This window comes from Geotrypetes seraphini, chromosome 1 (assembly GCF_902459505.1).
Source record: "Geotrypetes seraphini chromosome 1, aGeoSer1.1, whole genome shotgun sequence".
Taxonomy (NCBI): Eukaryota; Metazoa; Chordata; class Amphibia; order Gymnophiona; family Dermophiidae; genus Geotrypetes; species Geotrypetes seraphini.
In genome coordinates this window covers 167,494,131-167,513,556 of record NC_047084.1, presented here as the reverse complement: position 1 = coordinate 167,513,556, position 19,426 = coordinate 167,494,131, and the positions used below count along the sequence as shown (strand labels likewise).

At 41.5% G+C, this 19,426-nt stretch overlaps 1 protein-coding gene across 1 annotated transcript in view; it reads right to left on the bottom strand.

The window, feature by feature from the left end:
* Positions 1-19,426, bottom strand: part of GRIA2 (glutamate ionotropic receptor AMPA type subunit 2) — a 140,595-nt gene that overhangs the window by 44,134 nt on the left and 77,035 nt on the right. The window contains 2 exon segments of the mRNA XM_033958667.1: positions 8,274-8,384; positions 13,049-13,153. Coding sequence (XP_033814558.1) covers positions 8,274-8,384; positions 13,049-13,153 — 216 coding nt within the window.

Genomic DNA, 19,426 nt, shown 5'->3' with positions numbered 1-19,426 from the left:
GTGCTTTGGTTGAGAGTGAGACTGCTTTGCTATTTGTTCAAGCCCAAACTAAGAACATAAGACTGGGTCAGACTGAAAGTCCATCAAGCCCAGTATCCTGTTTCCCATGTCCCAAGCACCTAGCTAAATCCCAAGTAGCAAAACAGATTCTATGCTGCTTATCCTAGGAATAAGCAGTGGATTTTCCCCAAGCCATCTCGATAATGGCTTATGGACTTCTCTTTTAGGAAATTATCCGTACCTTTTTTAAACCCCGCCAGACTAACTGATTTCACCACATTCTTAGGCAACAAATTCCAGAGTTTAATTACATGTTGTGTGAAGAAATATTTTTTCCAGTTTGTTTCAAATCTATTACTTAGTAGTTTAATCGCATGTCCCCTAGTCCTAGAGGTAAGGACTTTTTAATTGTTCCCCTTTGTTTGTTAGCCCCTGACGCAGCCTAATTCTAGGTGCAACGTGGCCACGTTGGGCAGGTTTCAATTGACTATTCGACAATAAAACAGTCTGGTTTCTACATTGCTTGGTGTAGTAGAATGAGTTACACAGTTTCACATCAACAGTATACAGCAGCAGCTAAGAAAGCAAATAGTGTGTTGGGAATTATTAGGAAAGGAATGGAGAACAAAAGTGAGCTAATTATAATGCCTTTTTATCACTCCACTTCAAATATTGAGTGCAATTCTAGTCACCACATCTTAAAAACAAAAAAGGAATTAGAAAAGGAACAGAGACAGGTAACAAAAATAATAAACAGGGATGGGACGACTTCCCTATGAGGAAAAGCCAAGGAAGCTAGGATTCTTCAGCTAGGAGATTATGAACACCAACTTCGTCAATGGTGATGAATATTTGCTTAAGAGATATTTATTGAATAGAAAGCACTAATAAGCACTTTCTAGGTATGTTTATAAAAAATAGACCAATGACGAAGTTGTTCATAATTTGTGCGTATCAAAAATTATATTACACGCAGTAACACCGCTGAGGTCTGTGACAGTGATATTTAAGATGTTATAAAGAATTCATTTTTTCAAGTATTGACCTTAAATTAGATATCTATAAAGTTTAAAGCCTCTGCCGATTTGCATTTGAGGGTACATAGGACAGAGATATATAAAATTCTGCGTAAAGTGAAATGGGTACACATGAATTGCTTGTTTACAGTATTCCTTCCAAAAATGCAAGCACTAGGGGGCATGTAGTGAAACTACTAAATAGTAAATCTAAAACAAAATAAAAGAAAAGACTTCTTGGCTGCCTATCAAGAAGCGCTGTATCTTCAAAGCCCTAGTCCTGGCATTCAAAACCTTCAAGAAATTAGTACCAGGCTATATGATTCCCAAGCTACCAATCTATAACTCAAGCTGACCGCTAAGATCCCAGAAAGAAACACGACTGTCCCTACCCCCTGGATGTGCCCTCAAAACAGAACAGCCCACAGGCACACCTATTCATGCCCAAACTATCGAACCTCATCCCCCCATCCATCAGCCAGCTGGATGACCTATGGAATTTTAGGAAGATCATGACAACCTTCCTCTTCACAAACCTAGCTCCATGAAAAGACCAAGCCTATACGATCTCAGATAAACTCATCAACTAGGCCATAGTGCTAAGTTCCTCACCAAAGCATGTATAGTTAATTAGAAGAATCTCAGAGGTTTATATCTACTATAGTTGAGTAATGTATCTCAGATATTATATATACTATAGCATATATGGTTACCTAGTGGATCTCAGATATTCTCTATTTATCATAACTCGATCATTGGACCACTAGCTTTCCAAACATGTCTTGTCTTGACTATGCTGTGTATGTACTCCTGTTTCCCATTCTGGGTTCTTTTGGGAGGATGGACTAAATAAATAAATAATTAAACTTTGTAATTTGTTTCCAGAGAATGTGGTAAAAGCAATTAACATAATCGAGTTAAAAGTCCATAAGCCTAAGATGGACTTGGGAAATTCCACTGCAGCATAAAAACTGTTTTAGTCTTTTGGGACCTTGCCAGGTACTTGTGACTTGAATTGGCCACTGTTGAAAACCAGATGCTGGGCTTCAAGGACCTTCGGTCAGTCCCGGAATGGTGATGTTTATGTACAGAGAAAACATTTGCCCATCATTAAAATACATAATTTGACAAATCTCAGCAAGACTCACAATGTTGGATGGCAAAATGGTTACAGAAATTGAAAGCACTGCTGTCCACTAAAGTAAAATGGAATTCAAAGCAGGCTAAAAATTGAGTGCTGGCGACTAAAGGTCCTCCTAATAAGGAAAGCAGGACTTTGTCAGTCAGGAATGGGTTTCATGAGTTGGGGAGACTCAGTGGTCCTTAGGGTTGGCTGGTGATCTGTGGGGAAGCATTTATTACCATTCTCAGCAATGCTCATAATTACCAGAGGCAACATAGGTGTTACAGGCGCCGCTGAACTGTTAATCTGGTATTTACTAATGACTTAAATGCCTCCCCCCAATAAATAAATATTCAGGTCAATATTCAAACCAGTTAGTCAGGTAGAAGAGTCTTCTACCCTGTTAAACAGTGCTTACCATATTCCCAGTGATGGCATTAGGCGTCTCTTTGCACACTAATTTTTACGTGCACCCTATTTATGCTAGGGTTTTATTGGCCTAAATGTGTGTGCCTAAGTTGTGTGCAAAATGACACCTAAGTCAAAAACAGGTGCATAACCCAAAAACATACACAAGATCCACCCCTAACCATGCCCACTTTTAGGTAAGCGCTATGGGCAAGGTGAATACCACTTTGTGCTATGTGCCTACCAAGTTTTGAGCCTAACAATCAATTAAGTCCAATTAACATCAATTATGTTAATTGCCAATTATCATCGCTGATTAATCCCATTAATCAATTAATTTAGTTGTCTACATTGGCTAGGTGCGCCCATGTAGGTGCCTAACTTTAGGCAGTCTTTATAGAATTTGGGGGTGATTGAATGACTGGCAGGATGCCAAAGCCCTGCAAACCTTAGAAGTCTAATGCCTAACTCCCCTCTCCCCCAAGCTACCTCAGAAGTGACTCAGCAATGAGGAAGTTGATGGCGTGCTTTCAGCTACCTGCACCAGTACTCCTCGTGCATGCTCAGTTCATGCATATGAACTGAGCATGTGTGAAGAATGCTGGTGACAGTGGGGTTGGAAGCACACTGCTGAGGTAGCACAGAGGGGGCTCAGGCAATGGACCTCTTCAGCTGTCAGGGCTTGGGTATCCCCTGCAGCAAAATATGCTTTTTAATGCATTTTAATGTAGCAGGTAGTGAAAGAAAAGAGAGGAAATGCACAGCCCCCCCCCCCCCCTCTCAGCCAACCCTAAGGGCCCCAAAGACAGACTGCTGGCTACACTACTAGCATAAAATCATTTGGTCCTCAGTATTGTATGGTGGTATGGTGCAGCACTGGGCACCTAAGCTCAGATCTACTATCTATTAGAGACATATGGGTCTGAGTACTTTATGGAGCTGGGGACTTGCAGCTAATCATTTTTCAGTCCAGTGGTTCTCTTGGGTGGCTGATATTGAGGAAAGGTATCAAAAGTGGAAATGGGAAAATGTGCCCTTGAGTCAGAGTTGACTTCTGGCAATCAAACAATAAAGGATCTGCCCTTGTGGTTTTCTTGGCATGATGCACGAGGTGGTTTTCCATTGCCTTCTCCTGAGACATAGAGGGTTAAATGATTTGTCCAAGGCTACACTGTGAGATTTGAACCTAGGCCTCCCAGTTCCCAGCCTGCTGTTCTAACCATTAAGCTACTCCTCTATTCTGTATATATGTAAATGTCATACATTCTGCAGTCATATACAGCAAGCATCAAGTGTGATAGCCAAATAATTAATCAGCGTGGAGCAGTAGAAACTGTATGTTCATAAACTTAATTTAATTGTAATTGTAAATTAATCACTGAGTGATTTTATTTAGAAGGAAGGTACTATTCAGCTGCATATTATCATCATCATCTTTATCAAGTTAGTTTTTATTGCATTTATAATAATTTTGAAGAGAAAATAATTTGGAACACAATTATTTAATCTAGGACTAGAGGGCATGTGATGAAGCTACTAAATAGTGAATTAAAAACCAGAGAAAATATTTCTTCACTCAATGTGTAATTAAATACTTCTTCACTCAACATGAAATTAAACTTTGGAATTTGTTGCCGTAGAATGCGGTGAAAGCAGTTAGCTTAGCAGGGTTTAAAAAAGGTGTGGGTAATTTCCTAAAACAGAAGTCCATAAGCCATTATTAAGATTGATTTCTGGAAATCTATTTCTTATTCCTAGGATTAGCACCATAAAATCTGGTTTACTCCTTGGGATTTTGCCAGGTACTTGTTACCTGGATTGGCCAATGTTGGGTTAGAAACAGAATACTGGGCTTGATGGACCTTCAGTCTGTCCACGTATGGCAATTCTTATATTCTTATCGCATATAGGGGGGAAAAAACTAGAAAAATCTCCAAATTCTGTTCTTGTCACTTAAAAAAAAAGAAATGTAATATAACCTGAAAGCAGATAAAACAGATGGTTAATCAGTCCTTATGAATCCTTCTAATGCAAATGAAGATATTGTGTGAGCATGCAGATATTAAATAAAAAAGGTTCCAAGATTTTGAGAAAAGGAATTTTATCTATTAGGTTTTCATAATATTAAAAAAGAGGAGCACATTTGATTATTCATTACACAAGTATATAAGATCTGTAAGGGAGAGGAAGGATCGTAGATGGCACGGGGTATGGATAGGCAGACTGGAAAAGCCATATGTCATCATTTTGTAAGTTTCTACTAGCAAATGCCTTGTAGACAAAATGGCTACTATTTCTTTGTGCCTATATGGGTAATGCAACTTAATTTGATAGTTTGCAGTCATGTTTTATGTAGTTATCCAAACTAACTGAAATAAAGGAGAGCTATGCTCAGATCAAGGGAAACTTATTGATCTGTGGATTACAATTCATTGTAATGATTTAGCCAAATTTTTGCAATTACGGAAACTCGAAAGACCTGCAGATAATTCAGACTTTATAGTTGACATATTTTTTGGAACATGTAGAGGGTAATTTTATGGTTATATAAAAGAATAGCCCAAATGTGGAGCCACATAGACCACAAAAATATTTTGTATTTTATATATCAGCTTTTGTTTAATACAAATGTTAAGAACATAAAAATAGCCTTACTGGGTCAGACCAAAGGTCCATCAAGCCCAGTAGTCCATTCTAACAGTGGCCAATCCATGTCACCAGTACCTGGCCAAAACCCACAGAGTATCAACATTCCATGCTACTGATCCAGGGCAAGCAGTGGCTTCTCCCATGTCTTTCTCAATAACAGACTATGCACTTTTCCTCCAGGAACTTGTCCAAACCATTCTTATAATCAGCTACGCTATCCGCTCTTGCCACAACCTCTGGCAATGCATTCCAGAGCTTAACTATTCTCTGAGTGGAAAAAATATTTCCTCCTATTGGTTTTAATAGTATTTCCCTGTAACTTCATCAAGTGTCCTCTAGTCCCGTAGACATTTCAGCAAATGTAATATAGTGTCAGGGCAAGTGTTATACTGTACATAACACTAAAGAAGGTTAATTGGCTCCCAGTTCAATTCCGTATACAGTATAAGATCTTGAAATTGGTCCATTTGGGGATATACAGTAAACTTCCTGCTTATTTCTATGAATTTCTGCAAATATATGGGCCAGGTCATTCATTGAGATCAGAGAATTGTATGCTGTTGGAAGCGGGAATCATGGAAAAGATACATTATGTTGATATAGCAAAATCCTCTTTTTCAGTGGTCGGGCCAGATTTGTGGAATAGCTTGCCTGGGACTTAACGTTTCTCTGAAAACATATTAGGGTTTAGGAAGTTATTAAAAAACATTATTTGTCCAGGCATTCCATTTGAAATAAGATGTTTTGTTTTGGGGATTTTTTTTTAAATTATGATTTTGTTCGGCAAGGTTGATTACAGGTACCCCTAGGATGACACACAACACCGGTGCTAAAACATTTGTACTGGCTGACAATCCAACAAACGCCAGGATTTTCAAAAACCTGCATTAAAAAGTAACGGTCTGCTGACACAGCTGTTTAGATACCGAATCTAAAAACCCAAGCCATTCTTAAAAAATTGCGCATGCAAATGAGGTCGGCGGACAGCAGCGAAGATTTCCTAATTTGCATCTGTCCATCGCTGATGGGCACATTCGCAGAAAAAAAATGCTGTCAACGCTGCCGTCAAAAATAAAAAAACCCAAAACAAAAACACAGCAACAGTGGGAGAGATGCCCACTCTCTCCTGCTACACTAACCACCGTGACCCGACTACCACGACCTTCCTCCCCCCCTCCCCCGGCAGCAGGAGAGATACCCCCCTCTCCTGCTGCCCCTGTGTTATGATGCAGCGGGAGAGATCTCCGCTGCATCACAACACCCCAACCCTGCTGCAACAAGAGAGATGCTCACTCTCTCCTGCTGAACTAACTACCCACTGTGACCCGACAAGTGACCCCCCTCACCCGACCGACCTCCCCCTCCCTCCGGTAGTAGGAGTGATGCCCACTCTCTCCTACTGAACTAACTATTCACCGTGGCCTAAAAAGTGATCCCCCTCCCCATCTGTGCCGCCCCTCCCCCTTACCTCAACCAAAGAGCTTGAGGGACCTTTACACCCTCATCGGAGCTGCTGCTACATTGTTTAAATGGGAATTCCCCTCCCTGGTGCATCATGGAATACACCAGGGAGGGGCCTGAGGCTCTGATTGGTCCAGGATGGAGGGGCCAATCAGAGCCTCAGGCCCCTCCATGGATGCATCATGAAGGGTCCTAAGGCTCTGACTGGTCCGGACACCTAAGGTGTCCATGGGGAGGGAGGTCGGGTCGCGACAGTGCAGCAGGAGAGAGTGGGCAACTCTCTTGCTGCTGCGGGGTGATCAGGTTGTGGTGGTTAGTGCAGCAGGAAACAATGGGCAACTCTCCTGCTGCAGGAGGGTTAGTGGTGTTGTGATGCAGTGGAGAGAATGGGCATCATTCCTTCTGCATCACAACACAGGCACTTCTGGACCAGTTGCTTTTTTTAGTCACCAAAAGTCGATGCAGATTTTTAAAAATGGCTCGGCATTTTTTAAGAATCCACCAGAGTGCTCATTTCAGTGTTGAAGAGTCCATTTGCATGTCGGAGACTACTAGAAACCTCGCTAAAGTCAGCGATAATCCCTTTTGATAATCTGTCGCTAAACCGCGTACAGGCTAAACCGCCAGAAAACAGTTTAGCAACGGCGTTAAAGTTTTGAGAATCTGGGCCAAAGAGTACATTTTAAAATTTTGGTGATAGTACATCAGATATTGTACCACGCATCTCCTATTGTTTTGCAAGTATTTTACGAGATTTATCAACCCAGAAGGAGTTTGAGATCGGAAAACATTATGAAACTATGTTTGAATGGCAGGATGACAATTTCTCACTCCAGGATTGGTGACGCTATGTTGTCAGTGGGGGTGTAAAGCTGCCTTACCAGGAGTTCTGCGCTTATGCGCAGTCAGATTGGGTTTCAAGAAAATGTTGGAAACGCAATTGTTTGTAAATGCTTTCTTATGATGAGATACTGTGTGATGTAATTACCTACAAATGCTTTATTAGATTAGATATTCTGCATCTTATGGCAAAGTTTTTTTATGCATTGAACATGTATGTACTCTAATATTTATGACTGTTGTTAGTAAAGCGTATAGGATTTATACGGTATATAAATTTTTAAATAAATAAATATCGGTTTTGTGATAGAACTGTCTATTTTTTATATGCCTGTATGTTTTTTAAGATATGTTTGTAAGTTTTAAAGATGTTTGGTATTTTTTTTGTAAGCCACCTAGTCTTTAGGCGGATAATAAATATTTTAATTAAATAAGGGGTCCTTTTACTATGGCGCACTAACTGATTTAGTGCATGCTAATAGCTTTAGCTAAATGCTAAGGCACCCATAGAATATAATTTTTAAAAACAATTTTACATGAATTTATTCAGGTACTCAAGCATTTAGCACGCGCTAATCTTTAGCACACGTTAAATCGATTAGTGCGCTCTAAATCGATTAGCACGCCTTAGTAAAAGGACCCCTAAATAAATAAATAGCTGTCAGTATTTCCATGGTCTGGCAAAAGTAGAAGCAAAACATATAAATGATAACCTATGTAACTGTGATTCAATCTGAAGAAACCTTCCATAATCACAATAAAATGTACTTAATTACCAAAATAGTGGTGACAATGACAGTCTTGTTCTCTAAACCCATGGAGTCATTTCCAGAAAGAACATCAGTAACGGTCACAACCATTTTGTCTACTTCACTCCAATATCCAATCTGGAAAAAAAAGACAGCATATATTTGAATATGAAAATTGAGACAGCCAACAATCGAATGGAAGGAGGCGGCATAGCTCATGAAGCCTACTTTCATGAATATATGCATACATACAATATATACACATATATAGACTCTGACATCTCTAAATTACTGACCAAAACAACAGACATAAAAGAGTTCCGCAAAGAAATGAAAACACTACTGTTCAAAAAATATCTCCCATCACTCTAACCACCGCCCAACGAGTTCCCATTCAACGACTTCGGAATCACTCATCCATATTATCTCTTTGTCTGTGATCAAGAATGTACTGAAACTCTTCTACATTACACCCGACTTAACTGATCGAGTTGACATGTATTACCTCTGCAAAATGCATTATCTTCTGCTATATGTATTATCTTCTGTCATAAGTAATATCTTCTGTGAAATTGTAATATCATAACTCTTCGCTGTTCCTGTAACTTACTCCTATCCTGAAATGTAATTCTACTGGAATGTCCCAGATATTTTCTATATTGTAATCCGCCTAGAACCGCAAGGCACAGGCGGAATAGAAATCCGTAATGTAATGTAATGTAATATATAAATTTTTTAAAAAATGCCAACTTTATTTATTATTCTTTGTCATTACTCATTTTCATTCCTCCTTAATCCTTTCAGGACCCCTGTGGAAGGCGTGTTCGCCAAAACTCGGACCATGTAGGGTCCAGTTAGACTATTATATTTGTATTGCATTTTAAAGTTTTATTGTGAAGAGAAATAAATCATTTTCAGAAGATCTTATCCACAGTCTGTTTTTGCTTTTTGTAAAACTGCTTAGACAGACTTCTTTGATAGGCGCTATATAAATAATTAATAAACCTGAAATTCTAAATAAGATTTAAATGTGCTCATAGATCAGCTCTTTGTAAAGAACAACCATGAAGTTACATTTTTGATATTCTGATCATTACACAAATTTTTTTATAAAGTGCTTAATATCCCACATGTGTCAAACTAAACATACATTCACTTATCTTGTCGGTGAATGCAAACCATGGGCCATGTTTTGCAAGTTGCTGCTTCAGGAAGTTGAGCAATGTGTGATTTCAATCAAACAACTGATGAAAGGCCTACCAATATCTATGAATGAATATATTAATAAATTCAATGCAGTAACTTGTAAAAAATTGTTAAGAAATGTAGCCCCTGATGGTGCCTCAAATCTTAACAGATGCTTTGAAACAATGAACAAGACACCCCGCGAAACCATGCCATCAAAAGGAGGCTGTAATGATGCGCACGGTGATGTCACAGAAACAGACACTATGGAGGACCCCACACTCACTCTATCCATGACAACTAACTTGAAACCCAATCACAAAAAAAATCCCAAAAGATATTAAAAATCACTTGAGTTCATAAAGATTCCAAAACAGTTAAAAAATATATAAGGTTTCAGGTTTATTAAAAAATTTGATATACCGCCTTATCAAAATTCAAAACGGTTTTACATAATATATAAACAAAGTATAAAAAGAGTGTACGTTAAAAACAAATTACAAATAATGCTACAAACAATCAAACACACTGACAAACATTAACCTACCGATACAGAATGGTAAAGGGCAGAAATACAATTTGTAAAAAGAGAAAGTGGGGGAGAAGGACCAGAACAAAAGGAAGGGGAACAATAAAATAAATAGTCTAATATTTTATAAAATAGGCTAAAATGATTAAAAAATGGCAAGGAACAGATTTCCATTACCGTCCTTAGAAGGACTATTATACACCGAAAGCATCTTTAAAAAGAAAGGCCTTCAAGTTATTTTTAAATTTATCAAGGGATGTAATTTCCCTTATATAATTTGGTGCTGAATTCCAGATAGTAGAGGCTGTAACAGAAAAAAATGCTAGTACGCCATAGTATTAATGTATCTTAAAGACCTGGCTATTCTCAAAACTGTAACACTTCCTCCCTCTTTGGCTTCTCATACCCATCCACACCTTCTTACACCTAATCCTTTAACCCTCCTTTGGAGTTCCTTTCCCATCCTAATTCCTGTAAACCGTGCCGAGCTCTGCGTCTGCGGAGATGGTGCGGTATATAAACCTAAGGTTTAGTTTAGTTTAGTTTAGGGTATGGATAGCAAGTTTTGATTAGATGAGCGTAATGTACGATGGGGGGCATGGGGGATAAGTAGCCTGTTAATAAAATCAGGTTGGCCGGAAGTTATGGTCTTGTATGTCAGTAACATTATTTTATAGGAAATTCGATGATCTATAGGTAGCCCGTGAGCATTGATCAAAAGAGGTGTGACATGAACGCCCACCATTCCATCTCGCGGTTCAATCCAGCTGAACGCATGGTATTCAAACGGTGAATCCACCGCTTTTCCGTCCTCCAAAGGACTCTGGATAAATCACCACTGCAAGGTAGGGAGGGAGTTTCTAACACTGCATATCGCAAGTCCTGCACACTCAGAGATAGATCTTGCCAATGTTGTTCAAAGGGTGCTTCCAAAACCCCTGTGCGAATACAGCGTACATATTTAAATAATGCGGGATGTGTGTCCCATGTATACTTTCTCATAGGGACACCAAATCATGTAGACCACTGCTGTAGAATGACAGTCAGTATACACATATAGTTCTAAAGATCTAAAGGCGAAAAAACAGTGTGACAAGGCGGTGCCTGCTGCCAGAAGGATGCTGGGCTGTATAAAGAGAGGCGTAGCCAGTAGAAGGAAGAAGGTGTTGATGCCCCTGTACAGGTCATTGGTGAGGCCCCACTTGGAGTATTGTGTTCAGTTTTGGAGACCGTATCTGGCGAAGGACATAAGAAGACTTGAAGCGGTCCACAGGAGGGCAACTAAAATGATAAGAGGCTTGCGCCAGAAGACATATGAGGAGAGACTGGAAGCCCTGAATATGTATACCCTAGAGCAGGGATCTCAAAGTCCCTCCTTGAGGGCCGCAATCCAGTGGGGTTTTCAGGATTTCCCCAATGACTATGCATGAGATCTATGTGCATGCACTGCTTTCAATGCATATTCATTGGGGAAATCCTGAAAACCCGACTGGATTGCGACCCTCAAGGAGGGACTTTGAGATCCCTGCCCTAGAGGAAAGGAGGGACAGGGGAGATACGATTCCGACGTTCAAATACTTGAGGGGTAGTAACGTAGAACAAAATCTTTTCCAGAGAACGGAAAACGGTAAAACCAGAGGACATAATTTGAGGTTGAGGGGTGGTAGATTCAGGGGCAATGTTAGGAAATTCTACTTTACGGAGAGGGTAGTGGATGCCTGGAATGTGATGAAATGTCCGACGCGCTAACCCCTTGATAAAAGGAGCCCTATGTCTGACAAGCTATCACTCACATACAAAATGTATTTGTCAGCCCTAGCATTGCTAGCAATCAGCAGTTTGGGTTGCCTTAACCAATGTCAGCAAAGGCCTATGGGAAATTATATCAATCTGACTCTGGAATGTTGATGCAGAATTCTGTGCTCCTGCACAGAATTCACATACATTAAGCATCCAGCCAAGCTGGATTGTTTACCAAGAAGATAAGCACAAAGATGGGACAAAGAAGCCAGAGACTAATCCCATCTACCATGCCTGCAAGTGTCACACCTTCCTTATCAATTAAACTAACCATTGTTTCAAACAGTTTACAAATTATAAACAGAAAGATACTGGGACATACAATAGTTTATATATTTAGAATAAGATTCCAAGCTATAAAAGGCTCCTCTCTACATCACCCCTCCTCTTGCTCTCTTGCTCTATCTCTGGAACTTGAAGCTGGGAACATCACCCCCTTCCCCCCCCCCACCACCTTTCTCTCTCTACTTTTCTCTCTACTTCTGTCCTCACAGTACCTATTCTCTCTCATTCACAAGAGCACAGAAGCATTCTTTGTAATTGTAAAACTTATATCTCTCATTAATTGTAAGGCTTAATTTTAACTTTTATTAATCTTGCTTTCTCTGCACAATATGCCATCACCTCTGGCTGTGCTTCTCATTTGAGTTTACTTCCTGGTGAATCTTCTGTGAAGGTATTGAACTCGGGACCTGGCGTCTGTAAGGGTGCCTCACGTAACCCCCACCTAACATTGTGGGGGACCCTCTTACAGTATTCACCTGCAGTCTTCATTTTCAGCTAAGTACCTGCTCCAAAGATCGAACCAGGATTTTAAATAATCTAAAATCAAAATATTTCCTAATAGTACGCAGTTTCTGAGGACATTGAAACGTCTCTTAACCAGAGAATCTGTATGGGCCTTAAAAGATAAGGACCCATCTAAAATAACCCCTAAAATTTTCAGGAATATTGTTGGCAAAGACTAAAACAGTCAGTGGAACACTCTTGCAGCATATGGGGGAGGGGGTGATGTTCTTATAAGCATAAAAGAGCCAAGCTTTGCACTCCATCTGTACAGGCTTCGAGATGCACAGCATGTCAAGTGTTTGATAATTACATGAAACAGTGGCAGGAGTGGGTGTAAAAAGACATGCCAGTGAACAAGAACAGCGGCGGTTGGCCGCAATTTGGATGATTCAGCTACACGCAGCCCACACAGCCTTAACAAAAATTATTCTCTGAAAGCTTCAACAGCTATAATGTGACTGCTTAGGAAGTTTGGAGGACAATTTGTGTTCAAAATTACCTTTCGGGGACCATTGCTTTTGAGTTCCATGATATTTATGGTATAGTTAATTCTTTTCCCATTCTGGTCAAACTTTATGTTCCCCGATAAGCCTTCCACCTGAACCTGTGTGCAGAAAGAGGTTAAACAGAATATAAAAATCAAAGCTGACCATTAAGAATCAATTAGAGACTGTCTGATAACTGATTGATTAAGATGCCTGACTATGGCTCCTTTACTATTTCTTTAACTTTCTAAACTGTTCTCCCAAGGGAGCTCAGAATGGTTTACATGAATGTATTCAGGAGCTCAAGCATTTTTCCCTGTCTGTCCTGGTGGGCTCACAATCTATCTAATGTACCTGGGGCAATGGGGAGATTAAGGACTTGCCCAGGGTCACAAAGAGCAGTGTGGGTTTGAACCCACAACCTCAGGGTACTGAGACTGTAGCTTTAGCCATTGCACCACTCTAGAAATCCAATGTAGTAGAAGTGAGCCAAGTATAGACCAATGAAGCCATTGTGACATCACTGATGAGGTTGGCTCTTGGGCATTGGTGGAATGAGGCATTATGATGTCACAATACCAGCTCTGGTTATCAGAGGCTGAAACTTTTCACACTATTTATTCAATTTTCTATACCATTCTCCCAGGGGAGATCAGAACAGTTTACATGAATTTATTCAGGTACTCAAGCATTTTTCCCTATCTGTCCCGGCGGGCTCACAATCTATCTAATATACCTGGGGCAATGGGGGGATTAAGTGACTTGCCCAGGGTCACAAGGAGCAGTGTGGATTTGAACCCACAACCTCAGGGTGCTAAGGCTGTAGCTTTAACCACCGCACCACATACTCCCCCTAGTTGTCATGGGATAAAGGTAATACTGAAGCATCGCTTACAGCCCTTTGGCATAGACACGGGCACAAGATGGTTAAACAGTAGCACTTTCGCCTGGTTTCAGGAGCCCATTCCACAAGTATCCCTAGCCAAACAAAAACCCTGGCCCAAAATGAATATCAATAATATAAAATGAGAATGGGACAAAAAGGCCAAGAGGGAAAGGTACCAATGTGGGCTGCTGATGTGTTATTATACCGCTAACTTGGGCTATTTTAACTCAGATCCCATTTTCTGCAACGAGACCTAGTTACTAATAATCAGGATTAACAGTAGCACATGTTGATAACTCTCCCTTATCCACAAATATTGCAGTTAGAAGAGAAGCTCGGTAATCGTTTCATGATTGAGAATGACACGGGGACAAATTTTTCCCCATCCCCACGGGAACTCATTTTCCCATCTAGGCAAGTTCTTTTCCTGCCCCTGCCCCATTCCTGCAAACTCTGTTCTCATCTGCACAAGCCTCAAACACTTTAAAATCATAAGTAGCAACATTCTAGAGCTCAGATTGTGATGTCATAATGTCTCATTCCACCAATGCCTAAGCTCTGTCCCCCTCTGCACAAGCCTCAAACACTTTAAAATCATAAGAAGCAACATTCTAGAGCTCAGATTGTGATGTCATAATGCCTCATTCCACCAATGCCTAAGCTCTGTCCACAACTGCACAAACCTGAAGCACTTTAAAATCATAAGTGTTTGAGGTTTGTGCAGTTAAGGCTGAGCTTACAGGAGTGGGGGCAAGGAAAGGGACAGCAACAAAACTTGCAGGGATGGGGAATTTGAGTTCCTGCGGGGAGGGGGAAAAATTTGTTGCATCTTCAAGGTGCAGTCCTGCCGTACCAGAAGTGAATTTGCTTTAGATATCACACCCAGCTTTGGGGATGCCTGCCAGTTCAGCTAATTGGGGATTCCCTTGCCACGATCGGCTGATGGCAAGGGACTGCTCAATCAAGCAGGTGCAGTTCTGTAACCGGTACCGGTGACATGGGCGCCAATTAGAGAATCGGGGGATTAGGCATCTGTCCATTAGTGCAGACGTGATTCTTTATAGGACGCCAGTGTACGATTCTCAGCTGCTCCTTAGGCTGAGACCGGCGTCCTATACAGAATCAGCCCCTTAATGCAGAACGTACCTGCTAAAAGGACAATTCTATATTCTACTGTAGGTGCTAAAATTTATGCACCCATTACACATGTACCCCTGGAATTCATATCTGGCGCCCAAATTTGGGTGTATTGCCAAAATGTGCGCGTAAATTAATTTCTTAAGGCACACTAGTTTGCCGCACGAGATTTCAGGTGTGCCACGAGACGCTGGGGAGGAGGAGAGGCCCCAGCACTGGCTGACTTCCTACAGGATGTACCTCTCAAAATGAAAGGCACATCCTGTAGACAGTCAGCCACCGCCAGCACCTCTCCTTTTCCCTGGCGTCAATCATCCTCTCTTCGCCTCTTCTTTTTCTGCACCCCTCACTGGTGGCTCAGGGCCCCGTCTGGAGAGCATCTGCGCTTGCGTGGACGTTGACGGGATAGCGCCACACATGCGCGTGATGTCGTCGTGTTGATGGCCACGCACTTCCGGGCGCCCTCAGGCTGCAGCCGCCAGTTTAGTTCACCACGGCTCACAAAGTTTGTGAGACGCTGAGTTAAGGAGCTCTTAACCATCGATAAACTGAGTGCCAACAACTCTTTTACCCTTTCTCATAGTCGGTCGCGTGCGAGACACCAGCGCGCCGACAATGGAGAGCAGACAATTCAGCGCAAGACACCAGCGCGCCACAGGAAAACTTAGTTTTAAAGAGTTCCGAAGTGGGGTGTGAGTGGGGAACTCCCCACTTTACTGCATAGTGTTCGCGCTGCTGTTGGGGGGGTTGGGGGGTTGGAACCCTCCATTATAGAGAAAAGGGAACTTTTTCTGATTTGGGGGGGAAGTTCCATTTTCTCTATAATGTGGGGGGTTGCGCCCCCCACCCCCCCCACCCCCAACAGCAGCAAACGGCAGCACAAACAGTATACCCGTCGGAGCTCTTTAAAACTAAGTTTTCCTACGGTGCGCTTGTGTCTTGTGACGAATTGTCAGCGCTCGATTGTCGGCGCACTGGTGTCTGGTACGCGAATGTCCCGTCACCCTATGCACTCCTTCTTTGCTTGCATTCTACACTGTCTATTGAAATGTTTTATCACGCATTGCGTTGACAATGTAATGTAACATGCTGTGTAGAAAACAAAACAGCAAAGGAAGACTCTGGTGCTCAATGTCTTTCATTGGTATATCATGACTCAACACGATCGTGTTTCGGCCCAACCGGGCCTGCCTCAGGAGTCTATCAGTAGAATGATATAGTGCCTAGTCTCTTCCCAAGAAAGGCATAAAACACTCTCTTATAATGCAGCAAAAGGCTCCCCGTATCCAAAAACGCACTGTCCCTCCTGAGGCAGGTCCAGTTGGGCCGACACATGATCGTGTTGAGTCACGATATACCAATATAAGACATTAAGCACCAGAGTCTTCCTTCGCTGTTTTGTTTTTTACTTTCCAAGATTTGGGAAGTTACCATCTCCTATTTGAATGTAACATTCTATGCCATACTTTGTATAGTAATCTGAATTTTTTTTTTTTTTTAATGCTGCAATTGCCTATTGCATATGTTTGACTTATTCTTGCTGTACACTGCCTTCAAATTCCTTCAAAAAGGCGAAAAATAAAGCCTATTAAATAAATAATATTAAATCAGCACTCATTAAAATTCGTACATGCATCTGGCCTTGCGTTATTCTACAAAGCGGGGCACCTAAATCCCATAGCATCTATCCCAAAAGGGCGTGTGGCAATGGGAGGTGCAATTCTGTGAGTGCAGAATTTGTGCAAAATTCCTCTCCCCCTCCACGTCAGGATGCATCGAATTCTGTACATGCTGTGCAGAATTCAGTGCAGACAAGGGCAGGAGAGGAGGAAGTGGACCGCTGCACAGCAGGTCCCTTATTCCTCCTGTGCCAGCTTAAACCAAATTGTTTATGTCAGGGGTGTCCAATGTCGGTCCTCGAGGGCCGCAGTCCAGTCGGGTTTTCAGGAGTTCCCCAATGAATATGCATGAGATCTATGTGCATGCACTGCTTTCAATGCATATTCATTGGGGAAATCCTGAAAACCCGACTTGACTGCGGCCCTCGAGGACCGACATTGAACACCCCTGGTTTATGTGAACCACAATCTTGCATTAGCAGAATTCCACCAGGAGTATAATTTGGTCACCAGATTTCAGCAGGTGTAAATCTGATAGCCAAAGTCAGGCAAGAGAATCAGCACTATGCATTGTTCTATAAAGGGTACATGCCCTGAAAAGAATTGCGTTCAGCACTGATTTTTTTTCTGTGCCTGAAAGATGATTTTATTTGCTCTTCACAATAAAAATACAAAGAAAAGTCTAGTGTGGTGGTTTCTCACTGCAATTTTACGTGCCACTCTGCTTGTTTCAAGCCATTTTCAGGTTTTATGCTCAAAGACATGTACATTGTTTTGCTCATATTTTTATCTTTGTACCCTACGTCATCCAGAATGACTCGGTGACAAAATTCATCACCGTTCCCGTCCCCGCGGATAACCGTGGGAAACCATCTTCATGTAATTCTTTAAGGAGAGAGGGTAGAATCAGAGTATAATTGGGCACAACCACTGAACCGCAAGCTTTGCTTTGAAGAATGCTGGTGTAGAAGGACAGAGGTTGAAATAGACACTAGAAAATGAGATGGGATTATTTCCCGCGGTTATCCGCGGGGACGGGAACGGTGATGAATTTTGTCACCGTGTCATTCTCTAATAAAGACCCCTGAGGAAGGTGATCTCGCCGAAACACAGACTGTGTAGGGTCCGTCAGGACTATCATAAGTGTATTATTAATTCAGACTTTTATTTGTATTTTTATTGTGAAGAGCGAATAAAATCATCTTTCAGGACATCCACATCCACAGTTCTGTTTTTATCTTTGGATTCTTTTTACTGTGGATCATTCCACTTAATTTACAAAATGTAAATTTGCAAGGTGCCATCCACATGGATAGGGCATAAGAGGGATATGGGCAGGGCTCCAGCTTGTTTGCATAATTTACAGAGTACTGTCAGATACGCACAAACTTACTGCTTTTAGGCACTCAAACTTACTCCAGATCTATAGCTGATGCAAATGAAGGCACCAAGATATTAGATGTGCCAATACTGAACATAAGAATTGCCGCTGCTGGGTCAGACCAGTGGTCCATCGTGCCCAGCAGTTCACTCACGCGGCGGCCCTCTGGTCAAAGACCAGCACCCTAACTGAGACTAGCCTTACTTGCGTATGTTCTGGTTCAGCAGGAACTTGTCTAACTTTGTCTTGAATCCATGGAGGGTGTTTTCCCCTATAACAGCCTCCGGAAGAGCGTTCCCGTTTTCCACCACTCTCTGGGTGAAGAAGAACTTCTTTACGTTTGTACGGAATCTGTCCCCTTTTAACTTTAGAGAGTGCCCTCTCGTTCTCTCTACCTTGGAGAGGGTGAACAACCTGTCTTTATCTATTAAGTCTATTCCCTTCAGTATCTTGAATGTTTCGATCATGTCCTCCTCTCAGTCTCCTCCTCTGGGTTCTCTAGTGTTCTATAACAGAACCTAGGTTTCTACTGCCCATGAACAGCAGGTGCCCAGTTAAAGAATTGCCCCCTAAGTGTCAAGCTACTGCTAGTGTGAGCATATGCTAACAAGTGAACGTGTACTAATTCTTCCTTAATGTAGAAACATAGAAACATGATGACAGATAAAGGCCAAATGGCCCATCCAGTCTGCCCATCCGCAGTAACCATTATCTCTTCCTCGCTCTAATAGATCCCACTTGCCTGTCCCACGCCTTCTTAAATTCAGACACAGTCTCTGTCTCCTCTTCTGGGAGACTGTTCCACGCATCGACCACCCTTTCTGTAGAAAAGTATTTCCTTAGATTACTCCTGAGCCTATCACCTCTTAACTTCATCCTATACCTTCTTATTCCAGAGCTTCCTTTCACATGAAAGAGACTCATGCACATTTACACCACGTGGGTATTTAAACATCTCTAACATATCTCCCCTCTCCCGCCTTTCCTCCAAAGTATTCAGATTGAGAGCTTTAACTCTGTGCTTCAGTTAAAGGGGTTCTACATTCCGCTTATTACCAATAGTCAGTCAAAGACCAGTACAGGAAGCAACTTCATTTTTCTATTTTCCTTCAGTATGTATCATGATTGCCACTGATAAATGAGATAACCATGGAGGTCATACGCAAGCCTCCCACACCCAACCAAGAGGAGAAGCAGTTAAATAGGAAGATCTACAAGACTGGCAAAGCAGTTTATAAATAAATGATTGTACACACAGAGAATGTACTTCCTTCATAAAGTACTAGCTTTAACCTAAGACAAGAGAAAAATCAGCTGTTAAACGTTTGTCCCACATTGCTATTTCATGGTACAGTGCTTCTTCTATTTA